The 22,691-nt window shown below is 39.2% G+C and overlaps 2 protein-coding genes across 3 annotated transcripts in view; one reads left to right on the plus strand and one right to left on the minus strand.

The window, feature by feature from the left end:
- VLN2 (villin 2) overlaps positions 1-9,852 on the plus strand; it is a 37,478-nt gene extending 27,626 nt beyond the window's left edge. Inside the window, exons 20-23 of the mRNA XM_077385572.1 lie at positions 615-680; positions 8,179-8,443; positions 8,769-9,001; positions 9,387-9,852. Coding sequence (XP_077241687.1) covers positions 615-680; positions 8,179-8,443; positions 8,769-9,001; positions 9,387-9,500 — 678 coding nt within the window. The 3' untranslated portion in view covers positions 9,501-9,852. The remainder of the gene's footprint in view (positions 1-614; positions 681-8,178; positions 8,444-8,768; positions 9,002-9,386) is intronic.
- A 2,180-nt stretch (positions 9,853-12,032) lies between these two features.
- LOC143882137 (ARM repeat superfamily protein) overlaps positions 12,033-22,691 on the minus strand; it is a 38,568-nt gene continuing 27,909 nt past the window's right edge. The window contains exons 13-18 of one of the 2 annotated variants that reach the window (XM_077385573.1): positions 18,160-18,267; positions 17,344-17,505; positions 17,142-17,270; positions 16,922-17,023; positions 12,703-12,782; positions 12,033-12,575 (exon numbers count right to left, since the gene is read on the minus strand). In XM_077385573.1, coding sequence (XP_077241688.1) covers positions 12,179-12,575; positions 12,703-12,782; positions 16,922-17,023; positions 17,142-17,270; positions 17,344-17,505; positions 18,160-18,267 — 978 coding nt within the window. In that variant the 3' untranslated portion in view covers positions 12,033-12,178. Of the gene's footprint in view, positions 12,576-12,702; positions 12,783-16,921; positions 17,024-17,141; positions 17,271-17,343; positions 17,506-18,159; positions 18,268-22,691 lie in introns of those variants that run through there. The other variant, XR_013252117.1, reaches the window with a different exon arrangement.

Below are 22,691 nucleotides of genomic sequence, written 5' to 3' on the forward strand. Positions count from 1 at the left end.
AAGAATGAGTTCAGATGAACAACAGAACATAAACCCTAATCAAGAGAAGATCGAAGTGAGAATAAGGGAATCACTTACTGGAAGAAAAATCTCCAAAATCCAGACAAGCTCCACTCCAAATCAAAGGTTTGGAGGAGATAACTCTCCCTCTCTCTCTCTCTCTCTCTCTCCAAAGAAAACTATGTATAAACTTAAATTTTTTAATCCAAGAATCCCTTTTAAACCACGAATTCTGTAGAATGTTGAAAAGGTAATTGTTTTTAATTGTTGCCCTCACTTAAACCCCATCAATATAAACACAGGCTCTTTTATGGTCAGTTACAATACTTTATAAAAATAAAGTAAGGTTTCTAACTTAAATGTAAAATAATTTATTTTTTGAGAGTGAAGTAGATCCTTTGGACTTTCGAAGTATACATACCACTCAAAATAAATAAATAAATTGAAGTATACATCTTGCTATATATATATTTTTTTAAAAGGATACATCTTTCTATCACACATATTTGATGCTTGTAACCATGGTCATGTTTTCCTGTCTTTTTTATGTATATCTTATCTTATTTCAGTTTCATTCTGTAGTTAGATGTATATTAATTGCTCTTTACCTTCAGGCTCAGGGAAATTCATTTCAAAAGAAGCTCTTGTCTCTGTTTGGGTTTGCCACTCATGCTTCTGAGGTAACGTTTGATTGATTTAACTTTTCTCTTTGTTAGATGTGAAATGCTTTGACTTGTCCCTTTACAAATGTTTCTTTCAGAACTATGTTGTTTAAGAAAACTGTACTGTAAGAATAGTTGGGTGGGTTGTAAACTTTTGGACCTTTTGGTTTCTAACTCACATAATATACCAATGTTGGATTTAGGAAGCTATTAACTTCTATTTTTCTTGTTCGTCATTTATTGTGAATTTGTATCTCTGTATAATCAAGTTGGAGCTGATAATTGGTGAGAGATGGTAGGATCCTCTGTCCTTGCCATATTCTGATGCTATTGAATAATTTGCCAACCTTGGTGAATATGACAATTTTTACGCTGGTGGTGTTGAATATTAGTTTCTTACTTTCTTCTCAAGTCGTACGACTGCTAAATTCTGTTGATAATCTTGATGGTTTTCCAGGTCCATGTAGCATGAGATCTTCTTGCATGATTAAGTTTTCGGAACTGTAAAAGAAGAGAGTAAATCTTTCCATGGGTGTTAACACTGTTAACTTACCAACTTCTCCAAAAGCTTGAGCTGTTGGAGAAAGGCGTTATTTATCTTTTATACTTTAACACTCCCCTGCACGTGTGGCCCACTTGGCAAACACATGGCACATGTGGTCCCACTTTGGGCTGACCATCGCAGGTGGATTTTTGCTATCCGGGCGGTTTGAACTCGAGACATTTGGCTCCGATACCATGTTAACTTACCAACTTCTCCAAAAGCTTAAGTTGTTGGAGAAAGGCATTATTTATATTTTATACTTTAACAAACACCATACAGGAGAGCTGGCATTTGGACTCTCTAGACCCTACAAAAGCAGCAGTGGAAATAGAACATAAATAAAATTTACCCCAGTGAATATAATAAATAGACAAATGGCATATGGAGCATGGATGCAACCCATAATTGCATTAACAGAGCCCTTATGACAATCTATGGGTAGATATCTTTTGTGTTTGTTTTAGTCTATTTTATCTGTACTTGGGTACATTTCTGTCCAAAGTGTAAAGTGATGGTTTTGTTTCCATTTGATACTTAAATAATGAAGCTATCATAAAATTTTAGGCTGAACAAAAGATAGAATAAGAATTTGTAATCTCTCATGTGAATTTGACCATATAAACAATCTGATATGCATATTTAATATTGGAACATGTATACTGTAGAACATACTATTAAAATTATGCTGTATATGTATTTGCTATTTCTATAGCATATGTTATGTACAACTGTGCCATGACATTTACATTTCCACCTATGTCATATAGTTTGTACTGTTAAGCAATGAAAAATGTACACCTCATTTAATTGTCATGTCATTGATCACCCGATACAGGGGTATCTGTCAATTGGTTTCAAAATGTGCTACTAGTCAACACTAGTTTTGGACTGTTGTTAGCAGGTCTAGAGGCTTTTGGTAGTTTTCTCTACCTAAAATTACTGGATTTTCTTGTCTGTATTTTTAAAAAGCGGACAAGCTTGGAGCAGAAAAATTGTAGCAAATCACAAGGAATATAGAAAATGGAACAATGCATCATTTGGTTACCTTAACCTCACTGCATTTCTCGAATCGAGAAATCCAATATGGATTCGGAGGAGGCCCAGGATTGGTGGCTGATTTTCTGCAGTCAGTTGATCTGTGACTCTCCTGACCTGTAAGTCCGTAATAAATAATCAGTTCACCAGCATGTTGCGCCGGTGCTCCTGTCCTCCCGGCGCTAGTATTGTTCGGTCCATTACCATGGCGAACTCCTTGACCTTCTGTGTTAGCTGCTGACTAAAAGTTCTACGAGTTGTTTCTGCACTTTTATCCGCATCTAGTCCTTCACAGCCTCAAAGGTTTAGGCTATCCATTTCTGGCGCCCGGTTATTAGCACTTGTCAATTGCACCTCTACCATGGTGGCCCATTTCACTGCTCTACTAGGAAGTTTCTGGTAACTATGTTATATTAACCCCAACGTCATGCTTCCTTTGCCTATGAATGTAACTGCCATCTTCTGACAAACACAATAACCTTGTTGTATTCCCAATTAACATAGGCCTGCAAAATTCTTGCGTTATGCCTAGCAACAGTGCAACGCCCGTTACCCCAAGTTAACATAAGACAAGCGACGTAGCATAGTACAAAGAGCCTTAGGCACTAAAGGATATTTGAAACTTATAAAGAAGCATTTAATATTCAACATAATTAACTCTTTGTATTGCACAAATGGAAATGCTTACAAGATTTTTAGGTGATCCTCAAATGAGATAATGGTGGTGCTGCGGATCGTGTGAAAGCCAGGGGATTTGGTCGGCGAAAAAAAAGGCGATTTTCTCCGCCTCCCTCCCTAGGTCGACGAATGCCCTAGGGAGGGAGGCGGTCTCTCTCTCTCTCTCTCTCTCTCTCTCTCTCTCTCTCTTCCTCTGGTTTTTTTAGTCTCGCCCTCTCTTTCTCGTCTCTCCCCATTACTGGCCCTCTCCCCTCTCCCCTCTCCCCTCTCCCTCTCTTTCTCGTCTGTCGCCATTGCTGGCAAAAGATGAGCCGTGGAGGCCAGATCTGGAGCATGGCTCTTCCATGGTGGCTAGATCTGGGGCTGTAGAGGCCGGATCTGGAGCCGTGGAGGCCGTGAAGCAGGATCTGGAGCCAAGGAAAACCGCGGAGGTTGCCGGAGGCTGTGAAAGGCCATGGGTTGCCGGAGCCGTGGAAGGCCGGCTATAGGCGGAGCGAGGCCGTGGATGCTGTGGTTTATCGGATCTGGAGGTCGTGGAGGATCTGGGAGGCTGTGGATTGCCGGATTAGGAATGGGGTTGTTGGGCTTGGCTGTGGGAGGCTGTGGTCTCCGGAATCAAGATCGTGGCTGGTGGCATGAGGACGGGCATGGTGACCAGTGATGAAGGAGGTTGCCGGATTTTTTATGACGGTGGCGATGGCTGAGGCACCCCCGACGGAGATGATTTTTGTGGAGGAGTTGTAGGAGGGGCTGGAGGTGCTAATCGTGGAAAAGGAGGTCGTCGTCGGCATGGAGGATGACCCGCCGGTGATTGATGGTGGGACGTGGTAGAGGCCGTCGGAGATCCGACGATGCTGTTGGGTGGTTGGCTATCGTGCACGGTAAGGGGTGCACGATAGCTCTGGGCTTTCGAGCGGGATTTTTGAAAATCCAATTCGGAATGTGGTGGAAAAGTCTGTATGGCGTGGCAACAGGTCACGATCTTGACTTAGTGGGTCCCACAATATGGCACTTTTTGTTTGATTCGATATAATTGAGGTTATTGGGTAATGTAAGGAGTAATGGGTTTTTCTTTTGGGCCAAGGAGAATGCTCCTGGGCAACTCATACTATGTAAATTTGGTGGGACTACTGGTCCCCATTGTAAATTTTGCTGGTATGAATATATTTGTCAGTTTTCAGGAAAAAAAAAATCCTCAAATGAGGAGCTTTCTCTTATTTATAGAGTCCCATAATTGCACTAATTGTCTAGATTGTGCCATATGGCCCATATGGTAATCATCCCAATTGTCCAAGACCACCCTAGAGTCTTCCGGACTTTTAAAAATTATCTATACAAGTACATAAAGAGTACACAAGAAGAAACTAGTAACCCCCACACTTCCATACATATCTACAGTTCTTCACATGTGTAGGCTCATCTGGAGCCTTCTCCACAATCCCAATCAGGGGCGCAGGCAAAGACCTTATCTGTAATAATTGAGGCAAGAGTAAGCAGTCCCATGATATCATTCACTGTCCATCTTTGGAAGCACATCCTTTAATTGGTCTGGCTGATAAGGTGTGGAGTTCCTAGAGATCTGCATTTGAGAGTTGGCCCTTTGACTTATCGCTTTTGTATTTTGATTTTTGTGCTAATAAAGTTACTTCTTGTTAATTCATAACAGCATATTCATTATCATCAAAAGTATGTTATGCTTTTTGTTTTTTTTTTGGGAAGTGATATATCCGCCCCTTTTGATCACCAGGAACACCCCCTATCATTGTTTGTGGCAATCAGGGGGCACTGAATTCGTCTGACACAAGTACAACAACCCCTCTTTAGTCATTGATACACTGACAGGGGGTGTTCCTGGTGATCAAAAGGGGCGGATATATCATTTCCCTTTTTTTCCTAGGCATTCATTTCCTTGTGTTTCCCTATGCAAGCAATGGTCACTTGTTTTCTGGGTGTGCTTGTTTGCTTAAGTATGAACTCCATTCGACTTGAAGATGAAATAAATTCATATAGCGAGCAATGGCACAAATATTTCCGATATTTTCAAAATATAGCGATTTTATTGCGATATTTTTATAAAATGACAAAATTCCAAAATAATCCTGAGAAATTAAAAAATATAGTGATATTTTTTTATTATGGTATTTTTATTTTTTTCTTAATTTATTTTTTTTTTTTGAAAATTGACGATTTCATTATACTATGAAAGATACATTGGGGACCTCTAAGATACATTGGGGACCAGAGGTCCCGACTTGCATTACATAACATCAGAAAAGATTAGCTAGGAGTATACTCCTAGACCATTAAAAGTGTCTAAGACAAAAACTGCCTATGCTATGAATAGACACCACTAAAATTTCCTCCAAACCTCCGCAATTACGTTTCAGTCCCCCGAGAAGTAAACTCCTAATAATGTCCCAAAAACTATGGGATCCTCCCTCTTTTCGGGCATCTTCAACCACAACTCACCTTTAAACAGCTCACCTATACTGAGTACCTCTCCAACTCCTCCAAAATGTGCTGGATTTGGAAATCCGGCATGTCAATGAGAAGTTCCTCCCGCATCCGATACAGGCGAGAAGGGTTTTTTCTTTCAGCAATCCTTTCTTCCACTAACCGGATGCCTACCACCTTATTGGCTTCCCAAATCATTCTCCTCTCCGCCCTTTCTTTAGCTAACAGTAGTTTGAAGAAAGGGTGTTTAAATAACGACGAGTGGGTATCTTTGACCTCACCTGTCCCACAAAGACTGTACAAAGTAAAGGGGCAATCCTTGGCTTCTCGTTTAAAAATTTTCCACTGCTTCTGAAGAAGCTCTTTGGTCATTTCTTTGTGGGTCGGATCAATAATAAAAATCTTTTCCTCATCATAAGTCATCGACTTCATTCTCGTGAGGATAGTTTCTAAGATTATAATCTCCGTGAATAACCGTCTGATCCTCCCTACCGAGCTAGAGGAGGAACCACCCGTGTTATCTTGATTATCCATTCCTGGAAGCTGATTTGATTACCCAGAGGGAGGAAGAGTCGCCCAAAACCTACTCCTTTGGATTTCTTACGTCTCTACAAAGTACTGTATAAGCATTTCCTATAAGTCCAAATCCAACCTTACACCTTCCTGCTCTTCAATAAAAGGGATAAGTATTATTTTAGCACTAAAAGTTAAAGTGGCCCACTCCCCAAAGTTCAACCATTAATGAGTGTGTAAGAAATTTATCCTAACCCCAACTAAAGCTCGTGGCACCCGTCATCCATTTACGACACCTACACTGGGTAACAAGGGGACTTCAATAGACCTCGATTTATTTATCTTTAAAGCTTTATTTATCTTTAAAGCTTCAGCCCCTTTTGATGTGAATTTCAAGGGGATGCCCCTTATGTCCTTGAGTAATCTTCCACAAGGTGACCTCCCAACGAAATCATACGTGTCCATTATGAATCCTTGTTTCTTTAGCTGTGCGCTTTTCGTCTTTTTAAGTTTCGGATATCTATCCTGGTTGAGTAATCCAGAGGTCCGAGGCCTAATAATACTCAAGTCTTTCCTTAACTTCGCAAGTCTACATTTCAATAGCTTTTGACACATAAAACTAACATGCGAAGACAAGGCCCTGCCCCCTTTCATAGGAAGGGATAGAAAGGAGGGAGGCGCAGTACCCTGCGAGAGACCTGACGCTGTTGTCAAATGCTGAAATTTGAAATTTGAATTTAAAGGCCCCATAGGGTCAACGGTCTCCCTATCCATATATGAGCAGTGCGATAGCGAGATCTCCGGCACTGCCGGTGGCTTTTCCTGGGTCTGAGTAATGATCTTGGAAGGGTCAAAAGCCAAAGGAGAAGGGGCCAATCCAGATTAGGGATTCTGACTTTCGGTAGCGGAACCCAACTGCCGTCTATTATTCCTGATTTCAACTCCGACAGAGTAACATTGTCCCAATGATTTGATCTGAATAGAGGTTGGAAGTAACTTCCACAATGGTACTAGAATTTTAGCTGATACGAATGACATGCATTGTTTATGAACCTCTTCCATTTTAACTTCCAAAACTCGACCAAGTAGGCCACCTAAGGCTTCAACTGTTGATAATGCCCAAACATGAAGGGGGATGCCATAAAAGTTAATCCATATCGCCTCCACGCCTTGGACGTACTTTGTACCCCAAAGAGAAAGGGAATGTAGTTTACTATCCCATACCGCCCTTCCTTTGGCTAGGGTCGAGGCGGCTTCCCCCTCCTACTCAAACATAACCAAAACCTCATTCTTCGATAGATCGCATGGGCAGGAGAGAGAAGGGATATTCCAGGATTTCTTAGCCCACTGCCAAAGATCTCCAAGGGATTTTGAAATATTCCTCTTCTTCCTGATGAGGCAATTTTTAAGAGTATCCTGTCTTGTTTCCCCTTCCTTACCCGAGATGATTAAAGACGGAGTACCCCCTCGATCAAAGGAGAGATCGTCCCCGAATCAGGCCATCGATCGGCTTCCTTATTAGCATTATCCAATATGGCGTTCTGGTTGGTTTTTTCCTTACCAGACGAGATAGTATCCCTCACAGTCAGATGACACCTTCGACATTTGTCCCTCCATCTAAAATTGGGGTAGTTACAGGATAAACAATTCCAGTCCCCAAATCTCCAATTTGAATTCACCTTATAAGTTTTTTTCCTTTAACCCCCATCGTGGATGTGGAGTTGTAGCTCCTGGCAAATGCTCCCGGTTGTTTAGATTACACCATCGACAACAACGCTGCCATTTGAAATTCCAGTAAGCACATGCTAAGCAAAACCAATCGATCTCTTTTTCTCTCATGATCTTCGTCCACGAAAGCTTATCCTTCCCTTTTCATTATTTGTAAAAGGGACTGCATATTAATCATATTAGATGATTTTAAAAATCGTATGAAAATCAAACCTCTATGAAGATGAGATAGCCCATTTCAATTCAACACTTCAACCATAGAAGATTTTTTTTTTTCTAAATTTATATATTATATATTTTGAATAATTTTATTTTTATCGTTTTTTCCCGATGTAAACCCGATAAATTAAAAAAAATAACTCGAGATTTTCTCTTGCCGAGAAATTTCCTAGAACGATATTTGTTGACACAGATAGCGAGTTATTGTTGAATGTTTGTTGATTTTACATGCTCCCTAGTGAGGTTCCAGGGAAGAAAGCTATTGAACTTCTTGTTGTTCCACTCTTAAAAAAACAGAATTATAAGGGGTTGGTTGTTATTTATGTGTGCTTGCTTTTACTGCAGAGCCACGACAAATCTAATGGTTCAAATCAGGGTGGACCCACTCAAAGGGCTTCAGCTTTAGCTGCCTTATCTTCTGCATTTAATCCATCTAGTGGAGGCAAAACTGCAGCTCCAAGGCTGCCTGGTTCAAGCCAAGGATCTCAGAGAGCAGCTGCTGTGGCTGCTCTATCCACTGTTCTTACAGCTGAACAAAGGAAGGAAAAATCCGACTCCTCTCCCACACAGTTCCGCAGAAGTCCCTCGCCTCCTAACGTGGCAGTTTCTGGTAGGGAATATAATGATTTTGTTTCTTCCCTTTTATGTGATAGCTCATGAGAGCTTTGCAACAGTAAGGTTGCTCCATTGTGACCTGGTGGTCAGGGGTTCGAGTCACGGAAATAGCCTCTCTGCAAAGCAGGGGTTAGGCTGCGTACATCTAGCCCTTCCCAGACCCCGCAATGGCGGGAGCTTCGTGTACTGGGCCACCCTTTACGATGGCCCTCTAAAGAAAACAATATGATCAACACTTGCAAAAGACACCTTCCTGTAGGAACAAGAAAAAGTACCATATTAGTTTCATGTATCAAGAGATTGTTGATTGCTTGTTGCAGATGGTGCAAAGAGTAAAATTTCTCACTCTGAGGTGAAGGATTCCCAAGAAGTTCCAGATATGAAGGGAACTACAGAGGGAGGTGGATCTATATCGGAAAGCAATGGAGAAGATTCCCCTATGAAACAGGATGCCCAATCAGGAGAGAATGGATGTGAAACTACATTCAGTTATGAGCGCGTGAAAGCCAAGTCCTCCAATCCAGCCAGTGGAATTGATTACCAGAGAAGAGAGGTATTTAATTTTCACTTTTTTACGTGCTTCATTTTCCTCATGCCCAGATTTTGAGAATCAATTTGGAGTCCAAAACCAATTCTGGGCGAAAATGGGCATTTGGTTTACAGGGTAGAACTGATGTCGGACTCAAATAAATTCTACATCCCCTCCATCTGTGTTTTTTTTTTGGAATCTTGAATCAATTTGAGTCCGAAATCGATTCTACAATTGTGAGCCAAACACCCAATTTTGCCAAGAATCAGTTTTGGACTCGGAATAAATTCTAAAATTCCAAAGCAAACATCACATATTAATCTGCAGAAAAACAAACTGATTCTGATCAAAACCTTTTCCATGTAGAATCTTACACGTTAATCTGCTTTTGTTATTCTTCATTTCGTAGGCATATCTGTCCGACACGGAGTTCCAAACTGTATTGGGAATGACTAAAGAGGCGTTCTATCGACAGCCGAAGTGGAAGCAGGACATGCAGAAAAAGAAGGTGGATCTCTTCTAGAGTGATGTTTTCAAATGAAGGAATGAGTGTTTGGTAACCATTCCTTTAAAAGTTTTTATTCTTTGGTGGGTTTTGGTTGAGCAAATGTGGTGGTTTGTTCTTGTTTGCTGCTTCTCCATGATGAAAACTGATGTTGGTAATGCCCTGCTAGGACTGTTATTTCCTTTTCTTTTGTGGCAGAAGGTAGGCTCATTCTTTTATTTGTATGACTCCTGGCTTGCCTATTTCTAATGTGTTTTTTTCTCGGAAGAGGTCCATCTGATGTAAGTTTGATGAGGGGTTGTTGTGTATATTGTATTTAGTTTTTTTTACATTGGATATATATCTACTTTTCTTCTTCTTTGTTTTCTCATTGACCGACCCCAGTTTGATCGGATGATCCTAACCCCTTGATCTATCCTGCCTTCTTTAAGGCCGTACCAAGAAACCTGAAACTGTTGATTTTTGCAGGTCTCTTACAGATAGGGAATGTCTGCATGTCACAGGATCAGGAACTTATGAAATGCCTTGTGGTATTCTACGAGGTCAATGGTTTTGATTACACGTACGTGTGCCCTTGTGAGATTCAAAATTTTATTGGGGGGTTTTTGTTAAAATCATTTCCATAAAATGATCCAAACCGTCCATTTGTTGGTCCATGATGTAAATAGGTCATTTTCACCGGAAGATCCTAACCCTCCAATCTATAGAGGAGCTCCATTTTATGGAAACTTCATAAGATCGGAGGGCAAGAATCATCCTGTGGAAATGATTTTTGGAGCACAACCTATTTACATTGTGGCCCGACAAATGGACGGTTTGGATCATCTTATATAGTGAGGCGTACAGTACTTTTTGGAAATTATAAGTTTGTAAGACCACCCATCACATAATTTCTGGGTGATAGTTATACGAACTTTCAAGGTGCTATATACTAGTAGAATGCAGCCATTTGAAAACTCATAATCATATATCTTGAGATGAAATGATCAAAGCCGTTCAACTATTTGTAAAATAATGATCAACCACATAGAAACGTGATGTGTGCTTAATTTAAACCGTTGATCTAGTGGCCCATTACAAGGCTCATCACATGATCATGTTCACAGGCCAAATGGGCAAAGCATTAAACCTCAGTAAAATCAAGGGTCTTAGATAATCCGATCAAAACAAAAATAAAACAATAAAACCGAAGACCTCTCTACTTTCCTAGAAATGAAGATCGGAGCAACCTTGCCGCCAATGGCTTACTGCTTTCCTTCTCTGTCTTGGCATCTCCAAGTCTCACTCTCTCCTGCTATTTGTATTTGATACCGTGTAGCTCAAAATTACAACGGTGACACATTATTTGGGTGATCCAAACCATTCTCATTTTCTCATTTTCTCATTTGTTGGACCCTGACATAGATTGGGTGTGGGTGTGCCTAGCAAATATTCTACATAGAATGATCCTAACCATCTGATTTGTAGAGGTTTAAAATGGACGGCACAATATAGAAACCTCGACGAATCCGAGTGTGAGGATCATCCAAGGAGAAGATTTTTTGGGCAAATCCTATATATATTAGGGCCTTAAAGTAATAAGTAAACTAATTATAAAATGAGAAAACGGTTCCTACACATATGTGTAGATAAGTTATCTACACACTAGCTTAAAATACAGTGGGGGCAACATTATTTGGGTGATCCAAACCATTCATTTTTAAGGCCCTCACATAGATAGGGTGTCCACAAAAAATCAGATCCATAAGATCATCCTAACCATTCGAACTGTGGAGAAAAAATGGACTAATTTGTGAAGGTTTAAAGACATCCATTTTACCTCCACAAATCGTAGGGTTGGGATGATCCTATGGATCTGATTTTTTGTAGACACCCTATCTATGTGAGAGCCTTTAAAATGGATAGCTTGGATCACCCAAACAATGTGGCCCCCCACTGTATTTTAAGCTAGTGTGTAGAGAACTCTCTACACATGTGTAGGAACCGTTTTCTCAAATAAAATTACTCCTAAAAGCATAATGTTAATAATATTCTGGGCCCACAAAATCTGCATTCATAACAAGGCTTGAATTTTTTTCAATGAAAAAATTTAATGCGAAAAACATTTACCAATAATGGGTCTGCCAAATCTTTGAAATTTTGATTTTCACATCAGCCAAAAAAAAAAATCCACTCTTAAACATGCATTAATTGTTTGCTGTAGCTCATAGTGGGATATATAAACATAGATTCGGAATTAGGGAGAGAAATTTTAAGGGAAGAAGTTAAAACTTAAAAGCCCGGGAGTTTTAGTGAACTAATTTCAGTAATATGAAAAGCCCGGGAGTTTAACACACCATTTACCAAGTCATATTGTCAGTTAATAGAGAACTAATTTAAGAATTAAATATTGGGCAGTGATAAATCGAACCCCATATAGGGCAGTGCTGAGAGAGAGAGAGAGAGAGAGAGAAGTGGCCAGGATTCTCTGAGTATGAATTATAGAAGTGGCCAAAAGACTTTAGGCCTCTATGGGGGACCACTAAAAATAATTCCTATTTGCAAATAAGATTATGTTAAACCCGAAGGGCCCTATTCTGCATATATAACACGAAAATTCCAATAGAAAAACAGCCTCTGTGTATAATGATAAAACATTTAATTAGATTTCTTGACAGAAAAAATAATTAACTACTCCCAACACTATACATATTGCCTCATTTACCTCTTTGATGTGGCTTCCCTGATCTCTTAAACTTGTGGAACTTGGTAGATGCACCACCTCTAGAAACCTGTGTTGGACCCTTACCTCTCTGACTATCTTTTCTGCGCCCCATCTTCATTTCCTTTCCTCCTCTTCTTGGCTTCTCAATTGTGTCCCCCCTTCTGTTCTTCCCAATGCCTCTTTGTCCACCCTGAAATTGACCATCTGAACACGAAGGCTGGGTTTTGTTCCACCGGCCTCCACCACTTTTACCAGCAATCTTGTCGGGTTCACTTTTGCCAGTGAAGTTGCTTCTATGTTTCTTCCGTTTATTCTCTTTATCAGTTGTGTCCCGAGAACCATTTTCCTCCCTCGGAGTAGCTGAATCTTCACGTGTTCTCTTTCGCTCTCTGGCAACATAAAGTCCCAGTAGATTTGTGAGAAATCTTTTTTGTTTTCGGTAAGTTGACAGTGAGAAATCTTAACCGAAACTGAATCTCAGAGGAAAACATTGCAATAGGTAGTAAAAGATCAGACCCTTTCAATGATGATTTTGCCAGCCTCGGTTCGGCATCAGAATTTCCAGATGCTTTGGAATTTTTCTTGCCCCAACGTTGCTGCAATTAGAGTAGGTGCAGCGTTGAGTAATATGATAACAACCAGAGGAAATTCCAATGAAAGAAATTAGTTCACAACAGAGTCAAATAGATCCAATGATTTGATTCTATATATAAGTTTAATTTACTTTGTGTTCCACATTGTAAGTAAGATTCATCTCTCTTTTGTGTGTGTGTGTGTGGGGGGGGGGGGGGGGGCAGGGCAGGGCAGGGGAGTGGTGTTTGCAGGACCACTACTAGTTAAATTCATATCATATTAGATTGACTAATGTTCTGCAACTTGGACAGTATCAGATATAATATATCTTTCAGTTTACTACAAAATATTCTCAATTATTACAGGAGGAACAAAGAATGAACCGTACCTTTTTTTTGGTAGGTAAGCTGGGATTGAACCTCTGACCTCTTGGTTGAGAAACAAAGCCTTTTACCAATGAGCTAGAGGCTCGACCCCTTCTATGCCTCAAAAAATGAACTGTACTTCATTAGACATGTAGGAAATATAGCACAACTACCTATCTTTTTGCCTATTTATTTGATAACTGGCATACAATCAGCACTCTAATGAATAATAATCTCTGGTGGCTGCATTTTATATAAGGTATTAAAAAGTAATAATTATTAGACCACTCTTGTCCATCACCCCCTACTCCTACTCCGCCTCTCTGAGTCTTAGCCAAGTGGCACTTCCTAGTCTAATTCCGTCTTCACCCTATACACACTTCAAGTGCACCAAGATGAAAACTTGCAACATCTTACTGCCCTGCTAGGTGGGAGTCCGGTGCTGCTACCATGCCTGCATCTACCATTGGTGCCATTGCAAATGCCACACCAGAGTCCATGGCTATTGCCCCCACCACAATCGATTCCACCAAAGGGACTGAAGAATTGATGTAGGATGGGTTAGGGGATAATTAAGGAACAAAGGAAAGCGATTGTTATGAGGGTGCAAGGTTAATTTAGGATGCTTGAGAGGATTTTGTTAGGGTTTTAAAATCAAGAATAGCAATAAGAAAAGTAAGGCTAATCGATGGATCTCGCAGCAAATAGAAGGAAATTTGGAAGAAATAAATACCTAAATCAAAGAATCATAAGAGATAAACATACTAGAATCACTCTTGTATGTTCTATGATTCATACCTAGAGACAAGGCATCACACTACATAATCCAACTGCAAGTTATTGCAGAAAAATAACTATCAAAAGAATTATTGATTATCTTTTTTACACATGACAAATTTTATATTTTATTAAATTGGCAATAACTGTATTACAACAATGGGGATGAGGCATCCCACTCATGTGAACAACAACTACGCCATGCCCAGAAAGAAAACAACAGTTTCATCCTTTCCCCGTGTTTTGAGGCCTCCCCTTCTCAAAACAGGCCATAACTATGTCGTTCACCTCCACCTGCATAAACGATTCAATGGATTGAAACATTATAGCGCCAAGGAATCGGGTTTACACCACCTTACAGCAGAATACTAGTTAGCTGTATAGACGTCCCTTTCTCGCTCGCATATGACATCATAGTGAGAAATCTCCGGGTTGATTAGCTCAACAAGCCCTACTTCAGGTGGGATGTATCAGATCTCAGGTAATTAGTAACTGTTCAACACTGTTCTGGTATAACGGCAGAACCTGAATTGAAAGTGCACACAAACCAGAAAAAAAAATTATCACCTGCTAGGCTCCTCGCAGCATATATGCTTTCCCAAAACCATTATGCTCTGTTGGCCATCTTATGTTAATTTTGTAAAAGGCATTTTATCGGCAATCTTTTCAATGAAAGCTGCGATTGGGTTGCAGTGTTAAGTGTCGAAGAGCACCTTATTATTATTAACCAAGTCTCTGCCCGGCCCTAAGGGGAATTCCTACTTTTTCTTCCTAATAAAAAGTCCTTACCTTGTACTCTGGTAGCTGCTGCGGCAAAAATGAGCCACCAATTACAGTGTACTGCTATCTCTGCCCCCCACCCACCCACCCCCCCCCCCCCAAAACCCACTCCAACAACACACACGCACCCACTCACACACACAAAATGCCCACCCACACGCAAAAAAATGCCTTTGCATGATCAAGAGACAGAATAGTTATATCATTCCTTTCCACTCCACCGGCCAATTTGTCGGCCTCTTCATTAGCAAATATGCGCATGAATTGAAACTTCGGTAAAATTGTTGCTACTTCGTCACTAATTTCTGAAATGAGGTTCACCAGCATCCACGGGCCTACTGCTTTATTGCTCGCCCAAGATATGACATTTGTCGAGTCCCTTTCAATAATCAGTTGGCACGATCCATGTGCTGCAAACCACCTCAGTCCTCTGCTTCATTGGCATCACAAATACCTGTCGATCCTGAGAAAGAAGAAGTCGCCCATTAGAGTTCTTGAAGAAGCCACCGATACCCGCAGGACCCAGATTTCCTTTTGAGCTTCCATCAAAGTTTAGCATAATCCACTCACTCAGTGGTGGACTCCATGATCAGCATCTCCGTTTGTTTTATCTTCTCAAAAATGATTGTCTTCCAATTCCTTAAAAATCTCACCAACACTATAGCTGGGTGCCTCCTTGCTGATGTCAATCCATGCTATGAGATCGGATTTGGAATTAAGTACTGGTCTGCCCGAACCAAGGTTTTAAATTTCAGTTTTGGCCGCCATGGAGATGAAACGTTTCGATTTCGGTTGAAAATTTCAATAGAAATCTTATAAATCAAGGAAACCTAGAAACTATCACATAAGCAAGAGAACCAACCATCTTTAACTTTCCCGAGGTTTCATCTTTAAGTTCTATCAAGTACATAACTACTTGCAACTCTCTTTAAAAGAGAAAATGACGCATGGAAATGGGTGTTTTGGACATAACTACTTGGGTAATTGTTTGAGACTCTCTTTAAAAGAGAGACTGACACATGGTACCCCATAATTGTCTCAATAAAATATTACAACCTACAACATAAAGATATACAACTACAAAAGGATATGATTTCCATAACTGATCCCCCCCCATCATTCTCCCTCACTTGAATAGAATTTGACTCCGTCAAGTGAAGAATCAAAGTCATGTTCTTTGTCTTCTTCAAAAATGGTTTTTTGAACATAATCAATCCTCCCATAAAAGTCCTACTTTCTTCCATCGCCATCCCAACTTTTGCTTAAGTTAAATCCCAAATAGAAGAGCATCTCACCAATCTAGATAGGTTTTCGATCACACCACCAAGCTAGAAAAGAGTCACACTTCTCTAGAAATGAAAGCTCAGAGTTATTGCTGAAACAGAAACAAAGATTTATCCTTTTGAATAAATGTAATCTTCCCTGTAGACCCCATGTTTTGCTCTGAACAGAGTTTCATTCTTTTGAATAGTCTTTTGAACAGAAAATTATTATTATGACCTCCCATCCCCTCCTACTTCCATTGTTTCATACTTGGCCTTTTGATGATGATGACGCTACTCTTCTTCCTCGGAGATTGATGATCCTTCATTGTCGTAGTTAACAATCACTTATCAAAAGGAAGAGAGAGAAGTCCAACCAACGGTAAGCAGTTTACCGGTACAAGGTACTACTCGCCCTTCCCCTATTTTAGATTGGTTTCCATCCTGATGCTTTGTCTGCTAACCTTGAAAATTTCTATTACTTTTACCTATAAGCAAGTAGCAAAGCAAGACTACTGGAAAAGGGCTAAGGATGAAGGGCTCCAGGCTCTACACGAGAATATGATAAGTGGGAGATGGCTCAATGTCCTTCGGATGCATCAGTGATATGGAGGAAACGTGTCTATTCTATCAAGATTAAGGAAGCTTAGAAAGTTTTAAAGCTCATTTGGTTGCCCAAGGATACAGACAAGAGTATGAGATTGATTGAATAGACTCGTTATAATGGTTTTAAAACATCGAACACCGGTGACATGAACTATCGCACATGTCTGATAATTTAGCACATACCAAATTTCACATGTAATTCATATAAACACTTATACATAATACATGCACCATATTTCACATACAATTCATATATATATAATTACATAACATATACCAATATAGTATACCACCTACAAACAGTGAACCAATCATAACTTTTGTTTTGCCTTCATTTGTTTTCTGATGTTGGCAAAAAATCAAACATATTACCTCCACAACAGTCTTGATAAAGCTCTTATACTTTTCTGGTCTGACCAATTCAACAGAATCAGAACCGCACTTCCGTATCACGATTTCCAGTATGATCCTAACCTGTCAGGAACACATAACTGAGCAACTCAAGCGAATATACAGAAAAGATCCACACAAAGAAATGCATAGACAAAGAACATGCGGGGGAAAAAACACTTAATGCCCCAGTATCACATGCCTTCGATCTGAAATGATTCTTTGAGACAGACGACCATGGGAGAACTCCGTTGACAATATCAGAAAGGAATTTCTGCAGGTCTTTTGCATGTAAGCAGGATACCAACACTTTCATGAAGCCTAAAACTGCCTGTGCACCAAAAAAAACATGAGTGGGGATAACAAAAGAAAAACAACAAGATGAGCCCGAGTTGGATACTAACCTTTACAACTTCTTTTGCTTTGCTTTGAAGCAAAACTAAAACAGAAGGCAGCAGATTTGGAACAGAGAAACAGACACTGGTGTCCCTGTACACCAGCAAGGAAAGTGCAGCAACTGCTCCACTCATTACGTGAGGAGATGCACCGGAAAGATAGCCAATTATCTGACAGAAGTCATAACATTGGAATAGAGTTAAAAAGACAACAACAAACAAGAGCACCACAATTTCTTGGTAGATTGCACTGCTGGATCAAAATAGCTATCGAACAGTAGCATAATCCGTTTTTTCCCTGTCACATCGTATTATTTATAAAATATCAAGTTTGATGAATTTTTCAGTTAGCTCGATACATTTTCTATTGTTTTAGAAACAAATATTAAAGTAAAAAGTCGCAACAATTTTTTTATTTTTTTTTGAATGATACATGTAACATGAGACATATCTTTTAAAATCAAAATTATCATATATCTCATAAATATATCAGCATGAGGTGTGGTAGATCGCCAAAGACCAAAACCATTAGCACACGGTTATAAATACCATTTAAGTTTCTTTTTTTCTGTTTTTACATAGATGACAAAATAACTTTATTAAAAATGAAGAGGAAACAATATGTGATCGATGTTCATAAACAAAAGCAACCAGTAGAATACAAGTTTGAAGAATTTGAAGGTAATGAAGAAGATGATCAAAAGTACAAAAAGGAGAAGCCGCACAATTCATGTGGTTTGGCATTTGTTATATTATTGAATAAGAGAAGATTACAACATATCACATATACAAAATTAGAAATGGAAAGAGTAGAGAAATAGTTACCATATCAAATAATCGTTGAAGAGGTGCATCTGTATTGGCCGAAGTCTTCAAGCTGCAACTCACCATGAGTAGTATATCATAAGCATCTCTCCTAGCCTCTTTCCTGGACTGCATAAAAATACAAAGAACTCCTATTGGTAAAATAATAATTTCTAATTTCTAATCATGAAATAAAAAGCTCAGAAAAAGAAGACACATGCTACAAGTCAAATGAACACTTGACATTCAAAGACAACATCAAAATGCATGGAAAGCCAGACACTTGAATGTGTATGGGTTCAACTTGATCTATCAAGTATAACCTTAGTCACAAATATTTGTCTCAGAAATATCCCGGGAAGGGTGTAGCTTAGGATATTTTAATTTTTTTTATTAATTTCAGGTTTATATAGGAAAAAATCTGAAAAAAATAAAATATGTAAAATATATAAAAGCATAAAATTTAAGAAAAAAAAGTAGGACAACAAATAATATTGTGAATTTATCGTGATATTCTCCTGATACTTTCAGAGTAATAAAAAAAATTATGAAGATATGTTGATGATTTTTCAGAATCTAAGGAGAATTTTGTTATTTTGCTGTTTTTTCATAAAAGTGCAACATGCCGCAATATATATATATATATATATATATATATATATATATATATATATATATATATATATATATATATATATATATATATATAGAGAGAGAGAGAGAGAGAGAGAGAGAGAGAGAAGGGTTCCTGAGGTGGCGCTAGCGCTACCTTATATGAGGTGGCGCTCACAAAACATAGGGGGGCCACTTTGTTTGGATGATCCCAAGCAGTCATTTGATAGGGCCCTCACATAGATAGGGTGCCCACAAAAAATCAACTTCATAGGATCATCCTAACCCTTCCATTTGTGGAGGTTAAAATGGATGGGTATAAACCTCCATAAAACTAAACCTCCACAAAGGGAAGGGTTAGGATGATCCTATGGACCTGATTTTTTGTGGGCACCCTATCTATGTGATGGCCTATCAAATGAATGCTTTGGATCATCCAAACAAAGTGGCCCCCCTATGTTTTGTGAGCGCCACCTCATATAAGCTAGTGCTAGCGCCACCTCAGGAACTGTTTACTTATATATATATATTTGACTATGGGTATAACTTTCAAAGGGATAATTCAAGTTATCAAATCACTTTCCATGGTGTTACAGAACTCAAACTTGACAGAATCTTTTGAGAATTTCTTGTAGAATTCTGAGGACCATTTCACAATAACAATAAATCATAAATAATGACAGGAACCATTCTAAGCAATGCCAATCCTAAGACTAACCAAAACAAACTGCCAGGAAAATCTAGCATTCCATAACGAAGAATGGTACAAACAACTGGAACAAATTTAACCAGAGTCCCTGAAAATGTAGGAACTGAAACAGAGCTTAGGCTCAATCTAGCACAAAAACTACAAAACTATTTGATAATCAACCCACTTTGTTTTGATATCATTAAACTGAGAATTATAAGATAATAAGAATGGCATTTTGTATAATTTAGACTTCATGAAATATTCAAAGTAGAGAACTTTGTGGAATCGAAACAATACAGCGGATTATTCGAATTGGGCTGTTGTAACAACATTTAAAAGGAAAAACATCCCTAAAACTTAGTGTAATGATGAAACTAGCCTTATCAATAGAGTATGTGACAAAATTAACCTACCACAAAATCACATCGTAACAAATATCCCTTACAAACTGTTGTGATGAAACACACTAACAATTCGGCTATCAACAATTTCAGTCTTGATGATATGCCATCGGTAAAGATAAGTGCAAGATAAAGAGATGATGTGATCCAACCCACCTGAGAGTCATAATATTCTTTGAGAGTCATATTATTCTTTATGTTGCATGAGACATTCTAGATGAGTTTTATTTCTGTTTTAGCTAGGACGTATTTCCATTTTTATGGACATTTTTTTGTCCTAGATGTGGGGGCTGTCCACATCACCTAGGGCCCATACATCACTATCACTTAAGTGACAAGAAGGAAAATTAAGACTTACTATTTTTAGTAAACACAAACTTACTATCTTCAGTAAAGCTGGACATATTATTTTTAGTAATGACAGACTTACTATTTTAGTATGTACGGAATTACTAAAAATAGTAAATATGAACGTTAGCAAAAGACCCCTCAGTCCTATATACCCAAAGGAGGAAGCCTAGAGGACTTTTAGATTTGGGCTTCTCCCCCTGCAGCCGCCAAGAGCAGCCGCCTCTCTCTCTCTCTCTCTCTCTCTCTCTCTCTCTCTCTCTCTCTCTCTCTCTCTCTCTCTCTTGCTGTCAGCAGCAGTCCCTGACTGTTACAGCAGCCAACAGTCCCCTTTCCCTTCTCCACCATTCTCCCTCCTTCCCTCGCTGGACGGCCATAAGATCTTCACCCTTGTGCAGCTGACAGCAGCTTCTCCATCCCTACACTTGTCAATCAACATCTAGCTGATCTGTAGTGTCTTCTTTCCTGCATAACAGCTAGTCATCGTGGTTTTTGTTTTATATTTTCTACTGGCGGTCCCGCATCACTTGCAACAGATCCAATCCTAGTTTCCCACTGCCAATCCCCTTGTCGCCATTCTCTCTTGTTGAAACTACAGTCATAGCAATTCCTTTGCATTGCTTTCTCATTTAGACTGGAGAAAATATCCAGGATAATGGGAAAATCCATGAACATTTCCAAACTAATGACGGAAATGAAGGAAACCAATGTCAACCGTCCCAAACGATGACAATGGGATCCCACCAACACAGGGATGCCAACCGCCAACCAAGAATATGCCCCGGGGCGTCAAGGATCTCACCTATGTTGAGACCAAGGTTTTAAATTTTGGTTTCGGGCGAAATTTCGGTCCTCACTGAAACCAAAATTTTAGCCGAAATCACAAAATTTCGGCTGAAATTTGGTAGAAGCTCTCGAAATGTCATTTTTGTTAGCCGAAATTTCAGTAATTTCGGTTGAAATTTGGTGAAGGAATAAAAAATATTATTTTATAATTAATTTCGCCGAAATTTCCAAAATTCCGACCGAAATTTAGACCGAAATTTTGTAGATTTCCCCTATTTCGGTTTCGGAACGTTTTGGTGTCGGTCCCGACCAAAACCTGAAATTTCGGATTTCAGTCGAAATTTAAAACCATGGTTGAGACGTCAACCAAGAAAATAATAAATCCACCTCCACACACTACTCAGGGGGAAGACGATATGTTGCACATTGCACCAAGTCGTAGATCCGGAAAGAAACTCACAGCTGCCCTCAAATAAATCAGCTACACTAGCTAGATCCAAAGCTCCACGACGAAGAAAAACACAAAGCTACTTCCCAAACCCAAAGCAAGGGTGTTTTTTTCAAGAAAAAAAACAAAACCTAACGAAGCCCAAAGTTATTAAACATGGGCCACATCTAAACCAAAGGCAAAATTTAAGGGAGAGGGAGTTTCAAAACGTGAATGAAAACCCCCTTAACTTGCCTACAAGGGCCCTAATGGTGGTTCCACTTCTTTCTTTCTTTTTTTCTTTTTTTTTTGAATGGTGTGGTTCCACTTCTTTTAATCATCAATTTTCCAAAATGTAAAGGAGAACTTCCTTTATAAAACAGGCCTTGCGACACTGGTTGCTTCTCATAAGCTTCCTGTTACTTTTTTCCTGTTTACATTTCATGTCTAAATCTACTGCAATTTTCCAAAAAAAAAAAAAAACGAGAACTTCCTCTCCACTTGCGCATAAAAGTCCACCTTGCACAAAAGAACCACAGTGTCCCACCCACGAAACTAACTCAGGACGCTACATCCTTAAGGTTTTTCTTGTAAAATAACGAATGCTTCCAAGGCCCACGGGCAAAGACGCTCTCTAAGCTTTGGAGACAAACCACAATAGGACCACAACTATCATAACAATCCAAAATAAGTGCCTTAGCATTTAAAGCCTTCTAAAAATGATAGGAAAAACAACTAGAAAAAAGAATGTCCCAACACCACTATCAAATAAAAAAGTAATTCTAGACCCACCTTCAGTATTATATCTTATTCCTTTCCTAGAAGATGAAAATTCTTGCTTCCCTCCAAATTCTTTACCACTTATTTGGTATTTATTTGTAACTATGTTTGCCCAGAGAATCCTCAGATTAGAAAAATTCTCCACCACAATGTAGCCAACAGAGCCAAAATCTGGAACATATTTCTTCAATGCCAAGCATGCCTCAGTCTTAAAGCTTGTAGAGTACAGTGGAATCTATCACTGTTCTATTCATTGATTTGGGATCCAATATCATCCCTAAGTTTCTTGTAGCTAGCTACAAACGGAAAACTTACCAACCAGAAATCAACTTGGAAGATGATTTTTTTTTCTGGATGAATTTGCCAAAGTATTGTATAGATTGAAGGGGATAGAATGAGTGGCAGCTTGGTAGGGAATAAAGTACAAGGACGGGTTCGCTAACCATAAAAGTATGGATTGAAAGCGACTCTCTTAACACAATAACGTGGCTCAAACAATATACTTCAC

The sequence above is a fragment of the Tasmannia lanceolata genome, unplaced genomic scaffold, assembly GCF_043159265.1.
Source record: "Tasmannia lanceolata isolate RefF3 unplaced genomic scaffold, GAP_Taslan_0.1 ptg000007l, whole genome shotgun sequence".
NCBI lineage: Eukaryota > Viridiplantae > Streptophyta > Magnoliopsida > Canellales > Winteraceae > Tasmannia > Tasmannia lanceolata.